The sequence below is a fragment of the Hydra viridissima genome, unplaced genomic scaffold (genome assembly GCF_058129835.1).
Source record: "Hydra viridissima isolate aposymbiotic clone 2 unplaced genomic scaffold, HvirCarnegie_v1 scaffold_4, whole genome shotgun sequence".
Lineage (NCBI taxonomy): Eukaryota > Metazoa > Cnidaria > Hydrozoa > Anthoathecata > Hydridae > Hydra > Hydra viridissima.
The window spans coordinates 15,782,246-15,806,687 of record NW_028324303.1 but is presented as its reverse complement, the minus strand read 5'-3'; the positions used below and the strand labels follow the sequence as shown (position 1 = coordinate 15,806,687).

Below are 24,442 nucleotides of genomic sequence, written 5' to 3'. Positions count from 1 at the left end.
AGGTGACTCAAGTCGAAAAGTTTGAGAAAAATAATCCTGACATCAGCATCAACGTCTTTGGGTATGAAAATAAAAAACCTTACCATTTGCAAATATCTAAATTTTTAGATCGAAAGCATTGTGTTGACTTGTTGTTTATTTCAAACGAAGACACTGACCATTACTGTCTCATTAAAAGTTTGAGTCGATTATTGTCTACGCAAACATCAAAAGGCAAAAGAAAACAACATTATTGCAGAAATTGCTTGCAAGGTTATGACCAGGAAGAAAAGCTTCAACATCATCAACCTTATTGTTATGATAGCACATCAGTAAGAATTGAACTTCCTAAAGAAGGATCAACCGTTCAGTTTAAAAACTATCAAAATAGTATGAAAGTTCCATACGTCGTATATGCTGACTTTGAAAGTTTCGTTAAGCCTGTTAACACATGCACCCCAAATTCGAAACACTCTTACACTAAACAATATCAAAAGCACGTTCTAAGCTCCTTCTGCTATTACATCAAATGCTTTGACGACAACCTTTACAAAGAAAAACCAGCCATGTACACAGCAGAAAGCGATGAGGATGACGTTGCTCAAAAATTTATAACCAGTCTTGAAACAGACCTTAAAAAGATTTTCGACAAGATTGATTTAATAAAAAAGAAAGTCATGACTGATGAGGATGAAAAGAATTTTAAAGAGGCTACTCAATGCCATATTTGTGAAAAAGATCTTGGTAGTGATAAAGTCTTAGACCACTGTCATTTGACTGGAAAGTACCGTGGAGCTGCTCATAAGAAATGCAATTTGGATTATAAAATTCCAAAATTTATTCCCATCATTTTCCATAATTTGTCCGGCTATGACGCTCATTTGTTTATTAAAAAATTAGGCGGAAAATTAAAATGCATACCCAACAATGAAGAAAAATATATCAGCTTCACAAAAAGCATCAAAGTGAGAGAATTTACTAATAAGAAAGGTAAACTAAAGGAAGTATGGAAAGAATTGAGGTTTATTGACAGCTTCAGATTCTTACCCTTCGGTTTAGACAAACTATCTAAAAATCTCACCGATAATCATTGCAAAAACGTAGCTGAATATTACCCCGAAAAGAAACAGTTCAGTCTGATAAGGAGAAAAGGGATTTACCCTTATGACTGGGTGGACTCGATTGGTAAGTTTTCAGAGACGCAATTACCTCCTATTGAAGCATTCCATTCAAAACTGAAAGATGAACCAGCAAAAGTTGAAGACTATGCACATGCTCAAAACGTTTTGAACGAATTTGGATGTGAAACGTTTAAAGACTATCATGAACTGTACAACAAGTCCGACGTGCTGATACTTGCAGACATTTTTGAAAATTTCAGAGACACTTGCTTGAAACATTACGGTCTTGACCCTCTTTGGTATTACACCTCTCCTGGATTGGCTTGGGACGCCATGTTAAAGAAAACTGATGTCGTAATAGAGCTTCTAACCGATAATGACAAGCTCAACATGATACGAAAAGGTGTACGCGGCGGAATTAGCATGATCTCCAATCGATATGGAACTGCCAATAACAAATACATGGGCGATTCCTATGATCCTTCACAACCTTCGAAATTCATTCAGTATTTAGACGCCAATAATCTTTATGGATGGGCCATGAGCAAACCTCTTCCCGTTAGAGCATTCAAATGGATGACTGATGTTGAAAAATGGCGTAGCATGCCGTGCATTTTGGAAGTGGACTTGGATTATCCTGAAGAGCTTCACGATGCACATAATGGCTATCCTTTGGCTCCTGAAAAAATGATTATTGGAAAAGTGGAAAAGCTCGTTCCCAATTTAAACAATAAGGAGAAATATGTCGTTCATCACGAAAACCTAAAACTCTATGAACGATTGGGTTTAGTTATTACCAAAATTCATCGTGGTATCACATTTGAAGAAGAACCTTTTATGAAAAAGTATATTGACCTCAACACTGGATTAAGAGCAGAAGCCACCTGCGAATCTGATAAGGAATTTTTCAAACTCATGAACAACTCTGTCTTTGGAAAAACAATGGAGAATATTCTAAAACGCGTTGATGTTAGGCTTATCACCACTAGAAAAGAAGCTCTAAAATTATCCAAAAGCCCTCGATATGAACGAAACACCATTTTTGATGAAAACTTAATCGCGGTTCACATGAAAAGAACAAATGTCTACTACGACAAGCCTGTTTTCTTGGGAATGAGCATCCTGGACATCAGCAAAACACTCATGTTTGAGCATCATTACGACTACATGAAGCCTAAATACGGTGATAAGCTGAAATTACTCATGACTGACACTGACTCGCTATTTTACGAAATCGAAACGGAAGATTTTTATCAAGACATTGCTAACGATGTAGAAAACAAATTTGACTCGAGCGACTTTCCTAAAGACCATCCTGCCATTGAAAACGTTGGATTCAAAGTGGGCTTGAATAAAAAAGTTATCGGAATGTTTAAGGACGAAACTGCTGGTAAGCAAGTTAAAGAGTTTGTTGGTCTCAGACCGAAACTCTACTCCTATGAGGTCTTTAATGAAAAAGAAGAACACAAAAAATGCAAAGGGGTTCAGAAAAGTGTGGTTGAAAATCGCATCACTCACCAAGATTATTACCACTGCTTAATGGAAAAGAAAGAAAAGCTTGCAACAATGAACGTTATACGATCTCATCTTCACGACATATACACTGAAGAAATCAACAAAGTCGCACTCAGCGCTAACGACGACAAAAGAATTATTAAAGATGATAAGATAAGCACGTTGGCTATTGGACACTACAAACTAAGACCTTGTTTTAAATTTATGGATTATGATCAAGTCTTTGCTCTGGAATAGCTTACGGAAAGAAAGGTAAGTCAACACATCAATGTCCCTGAACCCCTTAAGTATGCAAAAAACTATCAATGGCCGGGAATCAATATGTCGGAAAATCAACATTATTATGCAAAAAACTATCAATGGCTCAGAATCCGCATTTCCTAGTAGTTCTCTTTCATTAATTTTGTATTTCTTTTCTGTGTTTATTTTCTCATTAGGTTTATATTTTTTCAACCAATGATATTTTTTGTTTGCATAAGCATTAGGTTGGTTTAACAATCAACTTTTTATGTAATAATGAAATGGATGTCATTGTTGTTGTTTTAGTATTATATATAGAGAATAATTAGCAACTAAAGAATACAACTTAATCACAGCGCAAAAATTCTTAGGGGCGATTGAAAGTGAAATATATCATGCATATTCACTCGTGACAGTGTTTTGTATTTAGTGTCTATAAATTTGAAGTAAACTTAACCTTTGGGATCTTTTATATAGCAAAGCGGAAGGGAGGGGCAGGGGGGGAGGGGCAGGGGGGGAGGGGCAGGGGGGGAGGGGCAGGGGAGGGAGAGGAAGGGGATGAGGATGAGTAGTAGTAATTTATTTTATATGAGAAAACAAAAATGTTAACCTAAATTAATGAAGAACATAAATAAAACTCACTGAAAGATTTTTTAATTCGAAACATCATATGTTTACATAGTTATAATTTCACCTGTTAGTTATATTACCTATAATTATAGTTTCACCTGCTTTACAGTCTGAAACACATAATTGTTATTTTCTTATAATAATGAGAAAATGTTACTAAACCAAACGAATAATTCCATTTAAATTTTGTTTCAAAATAAGAAAAAAATCAGAAAACAACTACACAACTAAATGAAACTTTTTTAAACTATAAAATATATTTACAACTAGATCATTTAATGCAGATTCTTTGCCAGATGATGTTGCGACAGTGGTACATAAATTTTTTTAAAAAAAATTATGCGCAGTGTTATACAATTATGTTATTATATAACCATATCTCCTAAATAATAGTCTGATATCATCATAATTACTTAAAGCTTTTCTTTAACTATTCGAAAAGTTAGAACAAAGAAATTGGCAAGAATTAGCTGATGGAAATTTAATTCACCCTAATCCAAACAAAAACAAAAAGAAATAAACAAAACAAAGCAAAAGCAACTATATTTAAAGATAACCAATAATTACAACATTGAATAATAAAAAAGCATTCTAAAACACAATAAAAACAACAAATAACATCAACACTAATACAAAGAATTTAAAAAGCTTAACAAAAGCAATAACCACAAAAGTGATAATCAATTACAAAAATGGTAAGTGATTATTTTTACAATTACAAAAATAATTTACAAATTTACAGTTACAAAAATGATAAGATAAAAAGGATAAAGGAAATTGACATTACAACCATATTAACTTAAAAGTATAACAAAGATAATAAACAACAACAATAGTTTAAAATATATCAAAGTGAAATAGAAACCTTAACTAACAACAACAGCAAGAAAAGCCCTGTAACAACAAAAAAAGCATAGTAACTGTGTATTTGAAAAAGGAAAAAAAAAAAAGAAAAAAAAAAAAAAATTTGTAATAATAAATGAAAATTTAAATACTGAAACAGATGATGAAAATAATACAGAAGAACAAGTAAAAATATCAAAAACAAAAAAATTTAAAACTTGATGGAAATATTAGAAATAGTAAGTGATAAATAACAAAAATAAAAAGAACTTTATGATATAACAATAATGAAGATACTAAGAAAATGTCAGAATGTTGTGAATCTCTGCCCTACATCTCTTGATGATGAAAAATATGCCAAATGAGCACATAACTATGTCTGATGTTTAAATTTTATCTCAAATTATTTTTTTGTCCCATAACTAAAATATGTTGCAAAACTACCTTTTTTTTATTGTCCATTTTCAAGGAACATAAAAGTCAAGTATCTTATCAAACTTTGACCAGGTTTCAACAGTTATCATTAGATCGACTGTTAAAATAGAAACATTACGCTTAACTCCATTATGAAATGTCTCAAAGTGAAGATTTTCATAAACTCATCATATTATGTATTTTTAATGCCACTTAAAGATATTATGGCAGTTCTTTGAGTTGTACCAGCAGTTATAATCTGAGATAAGGGTACTCCCAGCCAAGGAAATAGAGCTTTTTTTGTTCAATGTTTTCCTCCACATACTGTAACTGTTTCAAATTTTGGAGGCCAGTGTACCTCACAGATAACAGTGCTATTGGCAACAACTGAATTAGAGATTGGAATGGCTTTTATCCATTTTTCACGCTCAACATTGTAATTTAAAAAATGATGCACTGATACACTTTACTAGCTTCACTCGATACATATATTTTGTAAATTTTGATAACTATTGTGACAAGCATACACACAACAGTTTTTTTGGCACGATATAAATACTTTATCTGAAATTTTTAAATATACATATCACTTGCTTTAAATGAATTCTAAAACTCCACGTTAAAATTATCCAAGTTTATTCACAATATATCATAAACAACATTGCATTTTTTCTTTTAAAAACGTAAAAAATAGGCCTGCACAAAAAATTGCGGTTGCACGACGCACGTAGGAGTATTTGACGATTTTAGCTGGCCAAAATTATTTCTCTCTTTTTAACAGCTTAAAACTTTACCATATGACAAGAAATTGTAAATTAAATGTTTTTTGTACAAATCCAAGCCAGTGGCGTTCAATATAGGGGAAAGATGGGTACTTTAGGGATTACATTTTATTCTATTCAATAGGATTTAAGGAAATAAAAGATATATTATTTTTCAAACTTTATCATGGTAAATAACATACTATATTTTGATATTTAATCAGATTCCACTTCGTCATTGTCAGAATATTCTTCATTTTCGTTGTTTTCAGTGTCGGAATTTTGGACTTCTCCAGGAAGAAGCAACTCCACAGCTTCTTTTGAAAAAGGCTTTGTAAGTTTGTGTTTCTTTTTCCCAATGCTGGACAACAGAGGGTCGGATATTAACAATAACCTATTGATGATATCTTGGTTACAATCTTTTCTAGAAAATTTTCTAGCATAGCTAAGTCTGTACTCCCGGAAATGTTTGTTTCTGGCTTCGGCAGCCTCTTCCGACAATTGTCCAATTGGCAAAAGCGCATTCTCTACTATATCAGGAACATGTACTAAAACTTTATGCAGAGTTGGAGTCATGTGATACCAGGGGTATAGTTCAACATAAAGCTTTGCAGTATCTAAAGTATACTGTCTGAACTTTTCTACATCAATCTTGTGGCCACTGGAAATTACTTCTAGGCCAATTTTCATTCTGGAAATTAAACGGAAGTCTACTCCAGTGATATCTGCAGATGTTTCCGGGTCGTTGAAGAATCTCCTGCTTGTGTTGCCGTTATTGGTATTCCCAAATCCAACCTTAGGTATGTCGACAAGAATGCCCATTTTGCTCTTGAAGTCATCTTGGATTTTCTTTTTCCTATCTGAGAAGAGTCTCTTCTCATCTTCATTCAGCCTTTTCTGCCATTTTTTTACAGGCAATTTATATGATAGGTGAAGGAGACTTTCAAAACACCGTATTCTAGCATGCAGAATGGATAGTCCAAATTTGTAGCTGCTTTGATTGTCAACACATGTTCTGTCCAAATCATTAAATTGTCTTGATGTTGCTCCACAAATATAACATCGCATGGTCGATTTAGTGGTGGTTGCTGCGTTAAAGACTTTTCCGTCAATCATAGTTAACATCATCTCATGTTCTACTGCTATGTCTTGAAGTTGAGTTGGTTTCAAGCCTGCAATTTTGTTTTCCATGTAAGCAATTTCTTCAGCTATTACATCAGCAGTTTCTTTTATGAACCTAATTCGAATTGGCCTGCAAAACCTTGGAGACAATGGTGTAGGGTTTTGCCAGATAACCTTTTCATTTACTCTACAAGTTAGCTGTAATGGAACCGTTGAGCATTGAAATATACTGGCATCAGAACTAGAGTCATCCTCAAACTTTTGGTTAAACTGTGTCTGCTGGGAGCCATCAAAATCCCATTTTGTAGATAATTTCATGTTTACGCCCACTTTCCGTTAGAGTCTTGATAACTTCTTCTAAATACAACACCAATCTTTCGGCAGTATGGTTTAACAGACTTTGTAAGTCTACTTCAGCTAAACTTTCTGTGACTGTGAACGAATCAGGATCAGGATAGCATTTTTTTTTTTCTTCGACCAAAATACTGTAGCAGGGCCATTGCTTCTTGTCACTTGTACGTACGATTTCATATTGAGATTTTGTTAGGCCTGCGTCAGTAAATATAAAAAGAGCCTCTAACGGTGTCAATGATTTTTTTGTAGGTTCAAGACTGCTGCGATAGGCTTTTTTATACTTTCCCGCTCGTTTGGGAGATGTTTTAAGATCTTTGAGGACGGTTGCAGCACTTCTTTTGCCAGTTGTTGTCAAACAAGTTTCAGCTGCAAAAACAATAGCTTCTGGTTCCACATCTTTCCTGAGCTGTTCTGTTTTTCTCCTCTTTGAACGTTCGCTAGAATCGACAAAACTTTTTCTTGGTCGTCCTGCTGATGATGGAGTGGATGGGGTACCCGGTATTTGGAAACTCCCTTGCAGCCAAGGGCCATGCTTCTTAATAAATATTTCATGAGTTCTGGATGAAGACGACCACATTTTTCTAAAAATAGCTTTCAACCTCGACATTTGACGCTTGTATACTGTTTTTAGTTCTTCGGTATATTGATTTCTTGATAACAAATTTTGATCAGCTAAGTCCATTTTTTCATTGAAATTTGGAGCCTCCTGCTGCTGAATACTGTTGTAGAAATCCAAACGAGAGATTGTTTGCATTCCTGATGACCCATCTAAAAAAAAAATTAAGTTTAAAAATTCATCTTGGACCTTGATGTGCTTAGAACATGATTAAAATTTAGATGGCATCAACAGGCAGTTGAAATTAAGATTTTCAAATAGCTAGTGGTATAGACTCATAGAAAAACGAAAAAAACTAAGAGGGTTTCAATGCGCACTACAACTTTTTCACTTTTAAAGTCAAAATTTACTTTAAAATTCGTTAAAAAAAAAGCTAAGTTTCATGGTACATAAATTTTTTGTTAATTAATATTTCAAAACGGTAGTAAGAGTAAATAATGTACATACCTGCCATAGATTCATCCATGATATAACACTGTAAAACTTCTGTTGTAAACACTTGTACACAGCTTCAATAAACACCACTAAAATCGCTCGTAAATAAAATGAACCACGCAGATATAGATTGGGTATTTAACTAGACTGTGTAGTTCGAATTACTACTTTTATAACCAAACCATTAACTGCTCATTAAGCGACCATTATCGAGAGATAATAAGGGTAGGTAATTAAGAGGGTACGGCCACTTTTAATAATTCCAATTTTGGCCAGCTAAAATCGTCAAATACTCCTACGTGCGACGGACGAATAGGCCTCTAGTAAGAGGGGTGAGGGGGAGCGAAGGGGTAGAGAGAGAGATGGTTAAATTTTTGTAAGATAAAACCCCCTCCCCTTTGATCACGTGAATGTCGAAAGTTCCTAGGTTTGTGCGGATCCAGTGTCCATAGAATGAAATTGGTACGTTCACGTGGGCCGTTTCCTGGTGTGTTATTGGTTAAGGCAAACAATGAGCTTGGAAGTTTGCCTCTGCCACAAATGTCTATCCTCCCACAAGAGGTTTGCCCTAATGAGCCAATTATGGGAAATACACCTACGTTAACAGGTTTTGAAAATTGACATAAAAAGGGCTTCTGTGATACAAGTTTCAAAATCTGCAAATGCCAGGAGTAAACTGAGTAAGTTTTTGTTTTGGTTTTTTGAGTTGTTTGGCTGTTTTATAAAGTTGCTTTAGCTAGCTTGAATGACCGGGGGACAATATTTTTCTTTGACGTGCTAGTTTTACTTTGAAAAATTTTTTTTGTTTATGTTTTATCAATTTTCTCACGGTGTTTGTTTTTGTTTTATGAAAGAGATTTGGAAATGTTGTGTCACTATTTAATAAGGTATAATTTTTAAAATTGATAAATAAAAATGCCTCCTGCAGATCTAGTGCTTTTTGCCTTCTCCCTCCCCGGTTTCTTATATAGTTGTTTTTTTTTTTTTTTAGTCTTAAATGAAAAAAAGTTTCAAAGTCTGCAAGTATAAGGAGGAAACTGTGTAAGTTTTTTGTTTTTCTTTTTTGAGTAAGTTTTTGTTTGGCTGTTTTACAGAGCTGCTTTAGCTAGCTTGAACGACCGGGGGACAAAATTGTTATTACACATGCTGGCATCTCTTTGCAAAATTTATTAATTTTCTCATAATGTTTGTGTTTATTTTATGAAAATTATTCGGTAATGTTGTGTTACGTATTTAATGAAAGAGAATTTTTAAATGTAACGAATAAGAATGCCTTCCGCAGGTCTAGAGCTTTCACCATCTCTTCCTCCCCGGCTTTTTTGTAAGTTTAAAGTTTGTTTGTTTGTTTGTTTTTTTTTTTACTTTTACTATCATCATTATGTTTATAGCACTGAAATGAACGAAAGAGCAAGAGTATATAGTAAAAAGGGCGCTACTCCACTTCCCCCCCCCCCCCTAATTTTATGATTGATTCTGATAGAGAATTTTATGCTGATTAAGAATCGTATAAAAACATGGGTCTCAAAAATAACGGAAAGTGCTCTAATCTGAAGTTGAAAGTACAAAAATATACCACAAATCGCTAATATTCGCCATCTTGAATTCACTAACTTTACGGTTGATATTGTTTTTAACCGCAAAACATTGCCAGCCTGGTTTTTACTATAAGAAATTGTTTCTGGTTTAATATAGACGCGTAAGTTCTTTCCAGAGCTATCAGGCAGACGATCGAGTTATAAAATTATAAAACGATTAAAAAATTAATTGGAAAGACAAACTTTCATAGAGTAAAGAAAAAGGGCTTTCTTAACGTTCTTTGCAAAAAATGTTCTTAATAATTTTGTGTGGCTATGAAAATAGCCGTTTTTTGATTTACACAACCTTAAGCATGAATTATAATGTATGTTACGTTTGATGCACACAGGATATCAAACAGGATATGCTGTTAAAACTTGATCCCAAAAGTGAAAAAACCGATGTTCGGAAAATCTCTGCATCCACATAAACTCGGATAAATAATCAGCTACCATTTCAGCTACTATTTCAATCATAAAATTAGGGGGGGGGGGGGGGGAGAAAGTGGAGTAGCGCCGTAAAAAGTATAGGAGAATCCAGTCCGAGATTGCCAAGATGCTAACTTCGACTGAACCTTTTAGTGGTGATGTTACAGTACCAGACAAACTTGATCTTCACGTTGAAGACGTTTTAGCTTACAGCGAAGTTGTTAGCAGTGCTAATCGTTCGAAGACATCACCTCTAAACATAGAATTAGCTAGGTGGGCAGTTAAGCACAATGTATCCCGTGAGTCCTTCAATGATTGAAGGACTCACGGGATACATTGTGAACTGGATCGGGATCTATTGAGAACTGAAAGCAGATCATTGAATCAATGATCTGCTGACACGGGATCTATTGAGAACTGAAAGCAGATCATTGAATCAATGATCTGCTTTCAGTTCTCAATAGACATGGTTATGAGAATTTACAAAAGGATGCTAGAACGTTGTTAAAGACTCCCAGACGAATCTGTACTCAAGAAATCTGCGGTGGCTCCTATGCTTTCTTTGGAATTCAGGAAGGTTTGATTCAATGTTTAAAAGAAATGGATGTGATTGATGTTACTGAGATTAAGTTAAATGTCAGCATAGATGGTTTGCCTTTGTTTAAATCATCACTTGTACAAATCTGGCCTATTTTGGGCATGTTTCACTCTAATGTTTTAATTGTTGCACTATACTGTGGAAAATCTAAGCCCCATCCTGTAGATGATTTTTTGAAGGACTTTGTTCTAGAAGTCAAGCACCTCTGTGTAGCTGGTATAACCTTCAACAAAACAAAGTTAAAGTTTGGTCTTGGTGTTTTTATCTGTGATGCTCCAGCTAGAGCGTTTTTGAAACAAGTTGTTGGACACACCTCAAAGCACGCTTGTGAGCGTTGTGAGATGTTGCTCATCGCGTGGTGTTCAAGCCCCAAAGTTCATATCTGTTAAGGTCTAATGCATATTTTGATCAGCTGTTGTATTTAAATGGTCATCAAATTGGTGCATCCTCTCTCTCAAGTTTAGGTGCATCTTTGACCAATGACTTTGTTTTAGATTACATGCATCTAGTTTGTCTAGGAGCAACAAAAAGAATTTTGACTTTTTTAGTTCAGGGTCCAAGAGTATGCAGGCTGTCAAACTTTTTAATAAGCGATGTTTCTAACAGACTGTTATCTTTAAATGGCAAGTTACCTTCCTGACTTTGCTCGCCAACCAAGTTCATTGTCTGAGCTAGACAGATGGAAAGCGACAGAGTTCAGGTAGTTTTTACTTTATACTGGTCCTCTGGTGTTGAAAGCTGTGCTTCAAAGCGACATGTATCAACATTTTCTTTTGCTTCATGCTTCTATTTCTATTTTGTTGAGTTCTAATAACGAGTTCAGGCGTCAATACTTATCTTATGCTAGGGACTTGCTTAAGTTTTTTGTAGAAAATGCTGCAACGTTTTATGGTGAAACCTTTGTGGTTTATAACATTCATAGTTTGGTTCATCTCTCAGATGTTCCAAACTGTTCACTCAATGAAATGTCCGTTTTCCCTTTTGAAAATTTTCTGCAAACATTGAAGAAAGAAGTTTGAAGCTGCAACAACCCAATATCACAAGTTGCAAAGCATCAGTTTGAATTGCAAAATGTCAGAACTGTATTTAAAACTTCAAAGCGTACAAACCTGTCTGTAATTTTTTAGAGATTCTTGTTTTCTACATCAGAACTATTTTTTTGTGATTGTCGAAAATCTTGCAGATGATAACTACTTGTGCAATTGTTTAAAGGTGAAATATACTAAAAGTTTTTATACCAGCCCAGTGGATTCTAAAATCTTTGACATTGGTTTTGTTGAGAAGTTTGACGAAGTGGCATTTACATCCAAAAGGGTTCTGGTTCTTAAGACTGAACTTGTTAGAGTAAAGAAGGTTTCAGTATTGCCTTTCAATAATGGTTTTGTATATTTTCCTCTTTTGCATGAATCAGAGCAAAAATAATTTTTTTTTTGTACATTAGTTGTTGTTGTTTCTTTATTTGTTTTTTATTTATTTAGTTTTCTTTGTTTTTTATTAATTTATTTTTTTTTTATTTGTTTAGTTTTATTTGTTTTTTATTTTTTAGTTTTTTTTTTATTTGTTTAGTTTTTAACTGCAGAATTAAAGTTTTTCGAAATCAATTTGCTTATTTTAGCACAATACAACACCCTTAACCAATTTCATTTTGCTCAATTTTTATTCTTCTTCAATATGGGAATTTGAGAATTAGGTTACATTGTAATGTTTTTCATAACAACAGTTTATTGATCATTTTAGTATTTCAAAAATGTTTTAGAATAGATTTATAATATTTCTGAATTACATTAACAGTTGCATTACTTGTGATCATAATAATCAATTTAATATTGTCCTTTGATTGGAGCTGTTCTCATCTTAAAATCGGTTGCTTTAGATTGATTAACAAAACTTAGTAAAAAGGTTTGACAAAAGATGGAACCAGTACCAATGAAAAAGTGGGCTTGTGCGGTATGGCAAGAGAAGAGCAAAACAGAAATAGGAGTAATTTTAAGAAAATGGATTGATACAGAAAAAAAGGTTGTTTATTGGCCAAGTGGTGTAGATGTATTACGGGCTGAGAGATACAATCTTTCACCAAGTTCACACTGGAAAGAGTTTAGACTTATAAAAATGAAATGTGAGGATGGTAGGTCTTTTATCATTTTTTCAAGTTGCTATTGCTTTTATTGTATTTGTGTGAGTAAGATTTTAAATAAGCTATGTGTTTGTTTTTTTTTGTTTTTTGTTTTTTTTTTTGTTTTTTTTTAAAAAATAAATGTCTACTTTTGTTAAAGATGACATTGAAGTATGTAAACTATCAGACTTGTCTGCTTCGGAAGATGAACATGGTTTTGTTGTTGACAATACATTGACCTCAAATGAAACATTAGGTAAGAAACTGCATGCTTTGTTGGTTTTTTTTATAAAAGTTTTACATCAAATGCATGTCATTCAATACAAATACATGGGTTGTTTTTTTTTTTTTTTTTTCAGACATTCCATTGATACCAGCTTCTGCTCCTCACAAAACCAAGTTAACACCATTTCCAACACCACCATCTTCTTTTGTCCCATCATCCTCAAAAGTCAGTCAATCATCGCAAAGTTTCAGAGAAGCAACACGCTCTCAGTCTAGATCCCCTGTGACCAACAGGTGATTTAACTTAGTTTTCTCACATTGAACTCTGCATGATTAAACAATGCAGTGATGTGATATTTTATTTCATGTTAAGGACACCTCAACCTGTTGCATGCAGCTCCTCCCAAGGTTTTCCTCTTGAAACTGCATGTAAGAAAAATTGTTTTGACTTAAGCGGTTTATTTTAAATATGATTGAGCTTGAGAGTTGCAATAAAGAATTGTTTGGAGCATGTTCTGTTCAGGTGACTTCTACTCAATGTTTTTCAATTTATTCTAACAGAGTTTCAAAAAGCTGTTCTTAACAATTTGGGAGAGATTCCAGTATTCATGAATGAGCTATGCGAAAGAAGAGCTGTCCATAATGACGCCAAACAAATCTCAGCTCTTTTGAGCATAGAAGAGTTTGAGGCAGCAGAAGAGCAACTGAAGGATGAAAACTACAGAAAAAATTTGGTAATTTCAATACTGTTGTTTTTTGAACAATTATTGGACAGAAAATCTACTTTTTTTAAAAAGATAGTTCCTAATTTGCAGTTGGTCTTTGTATACAGGTAGAACAGCTCTCTCAAATTGGGGGTGTAGATGTCAAAGATGCAACTTCAAAAATTATTGACAGAATGTTTTCTGTGAAACTGCAATGTAAAATGAACATGAAAGGCGGTGGCAGAAAGTTAGCATTAGAAAAGTCTGGGTTATGGAGAGTTGTAATCAATGGATCCATTCGGAACTCTGTCTCGTCGGATTTTTCTCGGTTTTTCGGAGTTTCGGAGTTCGAGAGAAATCGAGAAACCTCGACGGAACTTCGACGAGGTTTTTAGAAAATATCAATTTTTACTCGTAAAATAATTTAATTCTTATTTTATTTCTACGCTGCTTTTACAATAGTTCATGTTGTTTTCAAAATATAAGTTTTCTCTTTGTTCAATATCAACACAAATTTCCATCGCAAAGCAATTAGTAATGCACAGTGGGACAGGTGGTGGTGGTGGAAAAAACCTCAAAAAAAAAGCTTATTCTATTCCAAACCATATAATAGAACATACTCGTACTTTTCCATTGTACTATTTCAGAAACTCTTTTGATTATAATAGTATCTTTTTAATAATAGAAGTTTTTAAATCCACAAAAATCAGTTGCGGTATAATAAAATGTAATGCATAATAAAATATCTTTTTTTGTCAAAAAGCAAGAATTTTTTAATTTTTAAGCAAAGATATTGTAAACAGTAACTTTTAAAATATGATGCGTGTGTGATATTAGTTAATGTATTTTAATTATTTAGTAGCTTACCTTTACAAAAAAAAGTCAAGATCATTATTTACAATATGTTGTGAATCACGTCTTCAAGATGCAATTAGCGTGTGTGTAGGTGTTAATGTATGCGTGTGGGTTTTAATGTATGTAGGTGCTAATGTGTGCAGGTTCTTAACCCTTTCCTGCCGGGGTAGTGATTTTTGAAAATTTCCGCTTTTTAACTTTATTATTATAATAAGGTAGTTAAAAGGAAACGCTCAGATTATTTTAAGATTTTTATTTTACCTAGAAGTACTATTTCCAAGACCTAGGCTTAAAAGTACCGTCAGGAACTTTGTGTTAAGTTATTAGACGAAAAATGTGGTGGTACTTCTAAGTACCGTAAGGCAGGAAAGGGTTAATGTACGTAGTTGTTAAGCATGTACGCTCTTAATTCAGATGATCAAAAGATTTTTGGACTGCTTAGAAGCTGTAAAAAAAACACTCGAAGAACTAAACTGCTTAAACATGTTAGATGATATTGACTTGGATTTCTTAAAATTGCTGTCTGACTTATTGGAAGTCATTGCTGACGCTGCAGTTCGATTGGAAAAACCAAATACAACAATTTTGGAGTGTGACATCATTATGGAAACGTTAGTAAGGAAATTGAAGGTTGTAGAAACTGACATCAGTTCTAATTTTGCAGAGGCGTTAATCTCCAGATACGAAAATCGTAAAAACATGTTGGTATCATTAAGTCGTTATTTGCACAATCCCAATTTTTTTAAAAATAAAAACCACACATATTTTTACGCTTCCAAAAAAGATATTTAAGTTTATGCTGCAAAATTATTTGATCAACTATTTGCAACAAAAGAAAATAGTCTCCAAACAAAATCAGATGATCGTGCTAAAAGCAAACAAGAAGAGCCATCACAATCGACATCTTTTTTTGTCGAAATTCAAGAAGTTTTATATCAAAATCAATCAACAGCTAAAAAGCCAAAAAAAGTCAAGACCTTCACCGATCAGTTAAAAGAATACAAAGTAACTGGTGTGAAATCAGAAGCAGTTTTGAAACTTGAACTAGCCATCCACAGAATTCAAGCAACTTCCTTGGAAGCAGAAAGAGTTTTCTCCTCGCCTTCCAGATTTGTCACAAAGTTTCGTAGTTCACTTTCTGATGAAATGATAAATGTTTTCATCTTTCTAAAATATTATTTTAAAAGATCTTCAGAATAAATACTTTTTTAATATTCTTTTTTTAGTTTTTACTATAGGTACCCCAAGAAGTCTTTATTACAGAGCACCGCGGAAGGGCATTTAACTGAAAGTTCGCGCCTTCTTCCTAACCGATGCTGGTTAGAAAGCCATTTATTAGATAAAACTTGTTCGTTAAAAGATTGCGATAAGAAAAATATTTAAGTACTAAGGAATATAAAAATATAATTTTTTTAAAAATTTATTATAAATTATAAATCGAAATATATAAAAATAAAAAAATCAAATATAAGAACAATGTTTAATTATCAACTAGATAGTTTAATTTTTTAATTTATAACAAAGTTTTATTGAAGCTCTGATTTTTTCTCGACTCCGACGGAGTTTTTTCTCGATTTTCTCGACTCCTGTTTTTCTCGATTTTGGATCCTCTGGTTGTAATTGGTAAATATGCTTTTGTGTGTGTGTGTGTTTGAGAAACATCTAGAAAATTAGCTAATGCAGTATTTTGTGGGTAAATTATTTACAAGAAGTTAAGAGTAACTGAAATTAGTTTAGATATTTTGCTTTCTTTAATTGTTTATCTAATTTACTTAAAGATGCTGTGAAAATAACATTTCCTGGTATGAAAGTCCAGTATGAGAGAACGTGTAATGGTTAAGCTAAAGAATGCGCCAGGTCGAAAAGATGGTACAAAAAACCAATAAAAGGTTTACTTTGATCAACAGTCTGATGTTGGGAGAATTGTAATTGGTAATTATACTTTTATTTTAAACTAAGAAACAACTGAAATGATAGCCAATGCAATGTATAGTTTGTAATGTTTTTACCAAAGAAATAAAGAACTGAATTATTTGTTCTTTTAAAATTATTTTTAATTTTGTTATTTTTATTATTGGATTTTTTTTTAACTGTTTATCATTTTTACTGTTTATTTTTAAACTCTTTTTTGTATTTATAATTAAAATGCTGCCTGCACAAACTGCATTAGTCACACTATTTTGATTTTGAGATGTAATCATTTTAAGATTACTTGTAATAAACTAAAACACTGCTTTGTTTATTTTTTAAACTTTCTTGTCAAGAAATTCATAAATCCATTTTGTTTTTCTAAAGATAGTAAAAAAGATATAAAAAGAGAAGATAACACAGATATGCAGAATTTCAATGCAAGAACCAATAGTATTGATTGTTTATTTTAAAAAATAAATTATTAAACAAATACTTTTGTTAAAAAAAAAAAGAAAGGATAAGCACAAAAATATCATTTCTATATTTTAAGTATTAAAACTTTCAAAATGTTGAATTAAAAAGAAAAAAGAAAATATCTCAGTTTATTTTTAAAAAATAAAACAAAGATAACTTTGCATGGATTCTTTTTGTTACAAGATTTCATTATATTAACCCATTCATATGGTTTGCTTATTTCTCCAATTTTTTCTTCTTTTTTCAATTCTTGCAAAGCATCAGTTAATAAGCGTTATGAAATAGGGTAATTAATCACTATTCCTTTGAAAAGCTCCATTACACAAAGGTTAACCAAACAATGCAAAAGATATATTTTGTTTTGACTGTTGCACTTGTAGGCAAACAGAGTTATCTTCTCTTTTCTATCATTCTTGTTTTCTTTAATATAATCATCTAAAAATGTTATCACTTCATTGGGTTCTTAATCTGCAGCATTTTCTACATTACAATAGAAGGTTGTTTTTTAAGAAACAAGGTTAATGGTACCAAAATTGTGTACCCATGTGTCTTTTGTAATACACTCCACTAACATTAGTTGTTTACTTGTAGTTAGTTACTTTCTGATAATCCGTACATAATACAAGACTGTCCTCTTATTTGTCCGACTCATTTTTTTTTTTTTTTCATTATAGAAAACCTGTGCTTTTCAGATATGCATATCATGTTGGAATGTGAAGTTTTTTGCTAAAAGTATACCTCCTTTCAAAAACTAGCATTAAAAAGAGTAATCTAAATATAAATTTGAAAAAGTTATCATTAATTTATAACAAATTTGCTATTAACTTATACATTAAATAGAGTTTAAAATGCAAGTTTATTACAACTTAGAGACTAAATTTAAAAAGCTAGGCTAGACTAAATTGAAACATTATTAATTAATGATTTCTTTAAGGTAACTTAAAATATTACTTTAGTTTTATAATCATTACATGTAAACATACATTTAACAATTTTTTAATTGAAAATATGTCTTTAAAAATAGACGAACAAACTTAATTCCTAAATTGAAATTTTATTATATATCTATGAACTATTATGTTTTACATATTTGCTTAAGTTAAAGTCATTTATAATGTAACTATAAGTAAATTAAACAGTAACTAGTACTTTCTATGCTAAAATGTTAATCTTTTTTCAAACATAGTTCAAGTAAGGGATGAAACAATTTGTAATTTAATAAAATAAACGATAATACAATGAAATATCATATAGTTATAATGACCGCTAATGGTAGTTACAACTACAACAAAACAAATGTATAGGCATTACAAACACTAAAGATTAATAATGAAAGATTAATCAATAGCATGCTACAATTATCACAAGTGTTGATCCTTTGTTTAAACAAATTAATACAGTAGCATTGTTGTTTTTACCAATTAAAAGTTTCCATTTTAATAACTGTTAATCATTACAATTATAGAACAGTTTTTCTTCACATTTTTTTTTTTTTCTGTATTTCTGAACCAGTTTTCTTCAACTCTTTTTCTTCTTTTGAATGCCATGATAGCTTGTTTGTATTTGACAAAAATATTAGATCTATTTTTCACTTGTAAATTCCCTAATTGAAATTGATCCAATTTTCAATGCAGCTCAGATATTTTTTTTGTTCAAAATAGCTGGTACACACAAAAGTTTATTAGTTCATTATTGAAGTGACATAGTTATTTCCTTTTTTTGTTTTTTGTTTTTGTTTTTTTAATGGACTTAAGCAGTTTTTGCTGGCAGCACTTCATTTGCTATTGTTTATTATTTTAATTGTTTATTGCTTTTGTTGCAGTTTTATTTTCTTGTGTAATTGTTGTTGTTATTTATTATTTTTACTTTCAAAGAAATTAAGTTTTGTTTTTTAATTGTTATTGTTTGTTATTTTTATCACATTTTAAAATTAACTAGTTTATATTTTTAAGTTCTTTTTCTTACTTATTATTGCTATTGCTTGTTAACTTCATTTTTTATTGCTTTTGATATAATTTTAAAATCTTTGTATTAATGTTTTTGTTTTTAATCATTAATGTTAAGTTTTAAAGTTTTTTTTAACTACTTCTTTATCACTTATTGTTGTTGTTCTTTTTATTATATTTCTATGTTTATTGAATTTAAAAATAAATTTTGATTACTTTATATTGCTAATATTTGAGATTTTTTTTGTTTGTAAAAACCTTTCTTGCTGTTTATTATTGTCATTTTTATCATTTTTATGATGCTTTTTTTGTATTAATTATTATTGTTGTTTATTACTTTTATCACATTTTAAACCTCTTGCTATTATTTATAGTTACTGTTGTTTGTCAGTTTAATTACATTTACATAGTTTTGATTTATATTTATAAACTACACTTGATTGTTCTGTTACTTTGTTAATACATAGAGCTGCTGCGACTTGTTATTTTTGTAGCAACAAAGCGCTGTTTTCAACTTCTCATTCAAATCAACAATCCCTCTCATCCAGATTATCCTCTCTCCTCCTCCCCTGCCTCCTTGCCACAAATGAGGCCAGAATGATACATTTATTTTTCCCCTATGGAGCAAGATCCACAACATTCTGACACTTTTTTATTATCTTAATTATTGTTTTATCTTAAAGTTTTTTTGTTTTTTTATTATCTATCTTTTATTACTTATAATTACTTTTCATTGTTAATGTTTCTATCAAGCTTAAACTTTTATTTATTTTTTTTTTATTATTGTTTTTTTAGTTGTTCTTCTATATTATTTTCATCATCTGTTTAAGTTTTTAAAGTGTCATTTTTTTAAAATTTCTGTTCCTTTATTCACATAGGCAACCGCTATGCTTTTTTTTTTTTTTTTTCTTTTTCAACCACCTAGATGCCAGTCTCAACTCCTAATTCAAATCAATAATCCCTCTCCTCCAGATTATTCCCTCTCTTCCATCTCTACCTTCATGTAAGGCTGGAAAGATACATTTATTTTCGTCTATGGAAACGAGATGCACAACATTCTGACATTTTTTTGTTATCATTATTGTTTTAATTTTTTTTTTATCTATATCTTTTATTATTGTTAACAATTTCATCAAGCTTTAAATTTTTCTCTATAATTTTTAGTTGTTCTTCTGTATTATTTTCAAAATCTATTTCAGTTTTTAAAACTTCATTTTTTTTTTTTTTTTTTCTTTTATGTTTTTTTTTTTCAGGCAGGGTTTTTGTTATTGTGGTTGTTGTTGTTGTTGTTGTGGTTGTTGTGGTTGTTGTTGTTGTTGTTGTTGTTGTTGCTGCTGTTGTTGTTGATGTTGTTGATGATGCTAGTTAAAATTTCTATTATATTTTGAAACAATTTAAACTATTGTTGTTGTTTATTATCTTTGTTATACTTTTAAGTTAATGTTGTTATATTAAAAAATTCCTTTTATCCCTTATCATTTTTGTAATTGATTATTACTTTTATTGTTTATTGCTTTTGTTAAACTTTTTAAATTCTTTGTATTAGTGTTGTTGTTGGTTGTTTTTATTGTGTTTAAGAATGCTTTTTATTATTCAATCTTGTAACTATTAACTATCTTTAAATATAGTTGTTTTGTTTTTTTTTTAATTATAGGTTTGAATTGTTCTTACTTACTAAAAGTGTTTACATATTTTGCATATGCTGTAAAAATTTCCGTTATTAAAAGAACCACTGTATTTGTAGGATAAAAAAAATATTTCTTGTTCATGTTTTAAATAAGTATGCTTGATATTTATGCTTTTGCATTTCCATTTAAAAGTTTTATTTAAGAAACTCTATAATCTAACTGATATAAGAACAAATAAAGTTCCGTGTTAGTCCTATTTTTCTACTAATAATGAATAGTTAAAATAACACATTTCTCTTTGAATTTTAGTATGTATTACGGATGTAAACTATTTGTATTTTACAAAAAAATATATATGACATGAATAAATGTGTGTATTACTATTATTTTCCAAATAGATGATAACATTCACAAAGAAGGTATTTTATGAAATATTCCTATGCATTAACTATTATTAACTTGTATAATTATTAAAGGACAATTAATAATTAAACTTATTATTAATCTCCTATCCTTAACATTGAGTTAATAATAGTTATAAAAAAGGATCATAAAAAAAAAAGGTTAAAGGCAAGCTAAGAAAAAGAGCTCTAAAAGACGCAATACCAAGACTTCTTAAATAAAACTCTAATTAGGCGTCTAATCGTCTCACGTTTTAGACGTCTACGGAGAGGCCTTCAAAACCAAAAAAATGCCTATAAAATACATCTTTTAAACGGCTTTGTGCCGGCTGGGTTGATCTTCTTTTTGGTTAAGTATAGTTGCATTTAAGATGTCTTTTATAGATTAACATTAACTGAAAGAAAATCATAAAAAAATTGTTTTTATAAAACCACCATTATAAATGACCTCCATTAAAGAAACGTGCGTCTAGAACGGCAGAAACTTGTTTCTAGAAAGGAATAAAAGTTTATACGTAGCTAAATTTATACAGACCTTTGAATAACATAAGTCATAATAATAATAATAATTTTTAATGAGTTTTAAGTAATAAAATTGTATGCTGTTGTAAATTACTTTCTGTTATAACGACGAAATATTTTCATGGTCTTTGTGCATGATATTTTAATAAAATTACTTCATGATCTGAAAGATAAAAAGATTATTCTTAAATTGATATTTTGATTTTTAGATTAAAATGTAATTATAATATAAACTTGTACTTTTATAATAATGCATGGTGTTTTATAATAACACTAGAAATTGCTTTAGTGATTGGCTGTGCACATAACCTTTCAATTGAGAAAAATAATAAAGACGACAGCGAGAGGAAGGTAAATACAGATAAATTTATGATACAGTTTTGTTAAGTCACATTTATTAAAAAACAATAAAATTATATTTTTAAATTAACTATTATTGCTATTCTTCTTATTATTTTTTTTGTTATTGCTAATATTATTACTGTTATTATTATTATTATTATTATTATTATTATTATTATTATTATTATTATTATTATTATTATTATTATTATTATTATTATTTTTATTATTATTTTTATTATTATTATTATTATTATTATTATTATTATTATTATTATTATTATTATTATTACTTTTATTACTTTTATTATATTTACTATTGTTATTATTAATATCATTATTATTATTATTATTGTTATCAATATTATTGTTAATATCATTACTATTATTATTGTTGTTGTCATTTTTATTATTATTGTTACTATTATTATTATTACTATTATTATTGTTACTATTATTATTATTATTATTATTATTATTATTATTATTATTATTATTATTATTATTATTATTATTATTATTATTATTATTATTATTATTATTATTATTATTATTATCATTACTATTATTATTACTATATTCATTATTATTGTAGTTAGTTTTATTTTCAATATATATCTTTAGATAATTGAAGATGATAAAGTTAATAAATAGGAAACAGCAGCAGCAGGAAAAAGCAGCGTTAATAACGTTAATTTGTAGCAGAAAATCTCGGCATTTCTTATTTCTTTGATGTTTTTATGCAATTTAGCAACAAGCCGAGTGAAAGTTTCTATATATTTTGTATAAACAGATTTTTTAATAATTCTACATGTCTTTTAAAGCATTAGTGTATTTATTTACAAGCTATTGCGTTATATCATATTTAAGATACCGATGAGGTGGAACAGTGAGTTGGTGGACTTAATACAGAACTATAGTTTTTTATTGTAAACTTTTATTGTATTTTAGTGTTGCTAAATAAATTTCAACAGTTTGAATCTAACTAATTCTTTACTTGTGTGATTTTTTAAAGACTTTTTAAACTTAACTCTGTTGACAAAAAGATATCTAAGATGCATTTATTATACATCTAAAAACTGTTGTAAAAGACGTCTGAATTCACGTCATGAATAAACGCTAAAAAGACGTCTATCTTATTGATGTCTTTAAGATGCATTTTATTCCATAAAAGGTGCACCATTTTGGATGCATAAAAGATGCACCATTTTGGATGCATAAAAGATGTGCAATAACATCCATTTTATTAAACTTTAAACGTCTGTAAGATAGATGTCTATTTAGCATTCATTCAGACGTGAACTCAAACATCTTTTAGACCAGTTTTCAGATGTATAGTAGATGAATTTTAGATATCTTTTTGCCTGCTGGGAATGTTCCAGCAGACACTCACAAGTTTTTTAATTATGCTTACTTGAATCTGAAGAGTATTATCCACCATGAGAAACTCATATAAAGGGTAGACAAAAATTACACTTCCTATCTAGATATATCAAATATAATAAATGAAATATCAAGATAAATGAAATATCGAGATAAATGTGATTACTATGAAATCAAATTATTAACATGTCATAAAATAATCAAGCTACAAAAATCCATTGGAAAATAATTCAAATGCAAAAAATTTAATAACTTGAAGTAATATTTGACTTTTTATGAAATAAAAATTAAGTATTTCTTATAAGAAATATGCTAAAAGAACATTTATTAACTACAATGTAACTCTATCCTAAAATTAGCTGCCTTCAAATGATTAGTTTTTTTAGTATAATTTATTAATCACACTTTTACAACTTGTTTATATAAGAAAACTCCAGTATTTTGTTTTAGTAAATAACAAACTAAAAGATGATAAAAGCTTGTCGAAAATGGTCCAGTCCACTCAGTAAAATAAAAAATTTATCCCCAGAAGTGTTTTTTATTTCTCACAGACACTTTTTTATTTTATATAGAAATTAGATGACAATCAATAAAATATCTTGCACAAAATGCTTTATGATGTACTTGTAATGTGTCCATTGGAATAATCTTTACAAATTGCAAATAGTTATACATCTAATGGTACAACACCTGTTGGATTTAAGTCACCAAATGTTGTGTACTACAAGTAGATGATTGTGCCGTAAAACTCCAAAAATGTTTTCCATTACACTATACTGAGCCAACTAGAGATCCATCAGAAACATTCCATATTTTAGATAGACATATCCATTGATTTAGAGCTCCAGCATTTGCTTTAGTCTGATATCCAACTATTGGTACTCCATTACATCCAGGAACACTTCCTATAGATATTGAATATCCAGTAGTTCCTGAAATAACTTCATCTCTTTGTGGACTAAAGCAAACAAATTTATAATATCCAACATCATCACGACCAAATAAAGTTTGCATTCTCACGCATTGTTTGTTTTGTAAGTTTATAATTTTTTTGTGAAAAGTAGCTACAATCCACATTACAATGTCTTCCACGAATGTAATAAACTTCACACCTATTCTGTTTCTCTAAAAACATATTGTCAAAAACGACAAGAAATTGATTTTCTGATGATAAATCTCAGCCTGACTCAAAAAAATAAATTCAATGTCCCATATTTGGTTATCTTCTTTTGCTTTTACCTATATAGGTGAAGAAACAGAGTCATCTAGCTGAATTATTGTATCATTGTTTTCGAAAAATCTTGGTA

General features: G+C 30.3%; 1 protein-coding gene and 1 pseudogene across 8 annotated transcripts; one reads left to right on the top strand and one right to left on the bottom strand.

Moving 5' to 3' along the window:
• Positions 1-6,719: 6,719 nt before the first annotated feature.
• Positions 6,720-8,160, bottom strand: LOC149890116 (uncharacterized; annotated as a pseudogene). The gene is made up of 2 exons (XR_016451622.1): positions 8,043-8,160; positions 6,720-7,747 (listed from the first exon to the last, which is right to left on the bottom strand). The product of XR_016451622.1 is annotated as an uncharacterized LOC149890116 (transcript).
• Positions 8,161-12,279: 4,119 nt separating this feature from the next.
• On the top strand, positions 12,280-22,737 carry LOC149890115 (uncharacterized). 7 transcript variants are annotated; one of them, XM_090084583.1, is made up of 8 exons: positions 12,282-12,756; positions 12,905-13,000; positions 13,104-13,263; positions 13,343-13,398; positions 13,531-13,703; positions 16,307-16,460; positions 21,700-21,761; positions 22,377-22,737. In XM_090084583.1, coding segments are annotated over exons 1-5 (528 nt in total). In that variant the 5' UTR covers positions 12,282-12,542; the 3' UTR covers positions 13,533-13,703; positions 16,307-16,460; positions 21,700-21,761; positions 22,377-22,737. The 7 variants fall into 7 exon arrangements, with proteins under 7 accessions (XP_089940708.1, XP_089940709.1, XP_089940712.1 ...); XM_090084586.1 differs by lacking the exons at positions 13,104-13,263; positions 13,343-13,398; positions 13,531-13,703 and having other exon boundaries at positions 12,284-12,756; XM_090084582.1 differs by lacking the exons at positions 16,307-16,460; positions 21,700-21,761; positions 22,377-22,737 and having other exon boundaries at positions 12,280-12,756; positions 13,343-13,553.
• Positions 22,738-24,442: the final 1,705 nt, after the last annotated feature.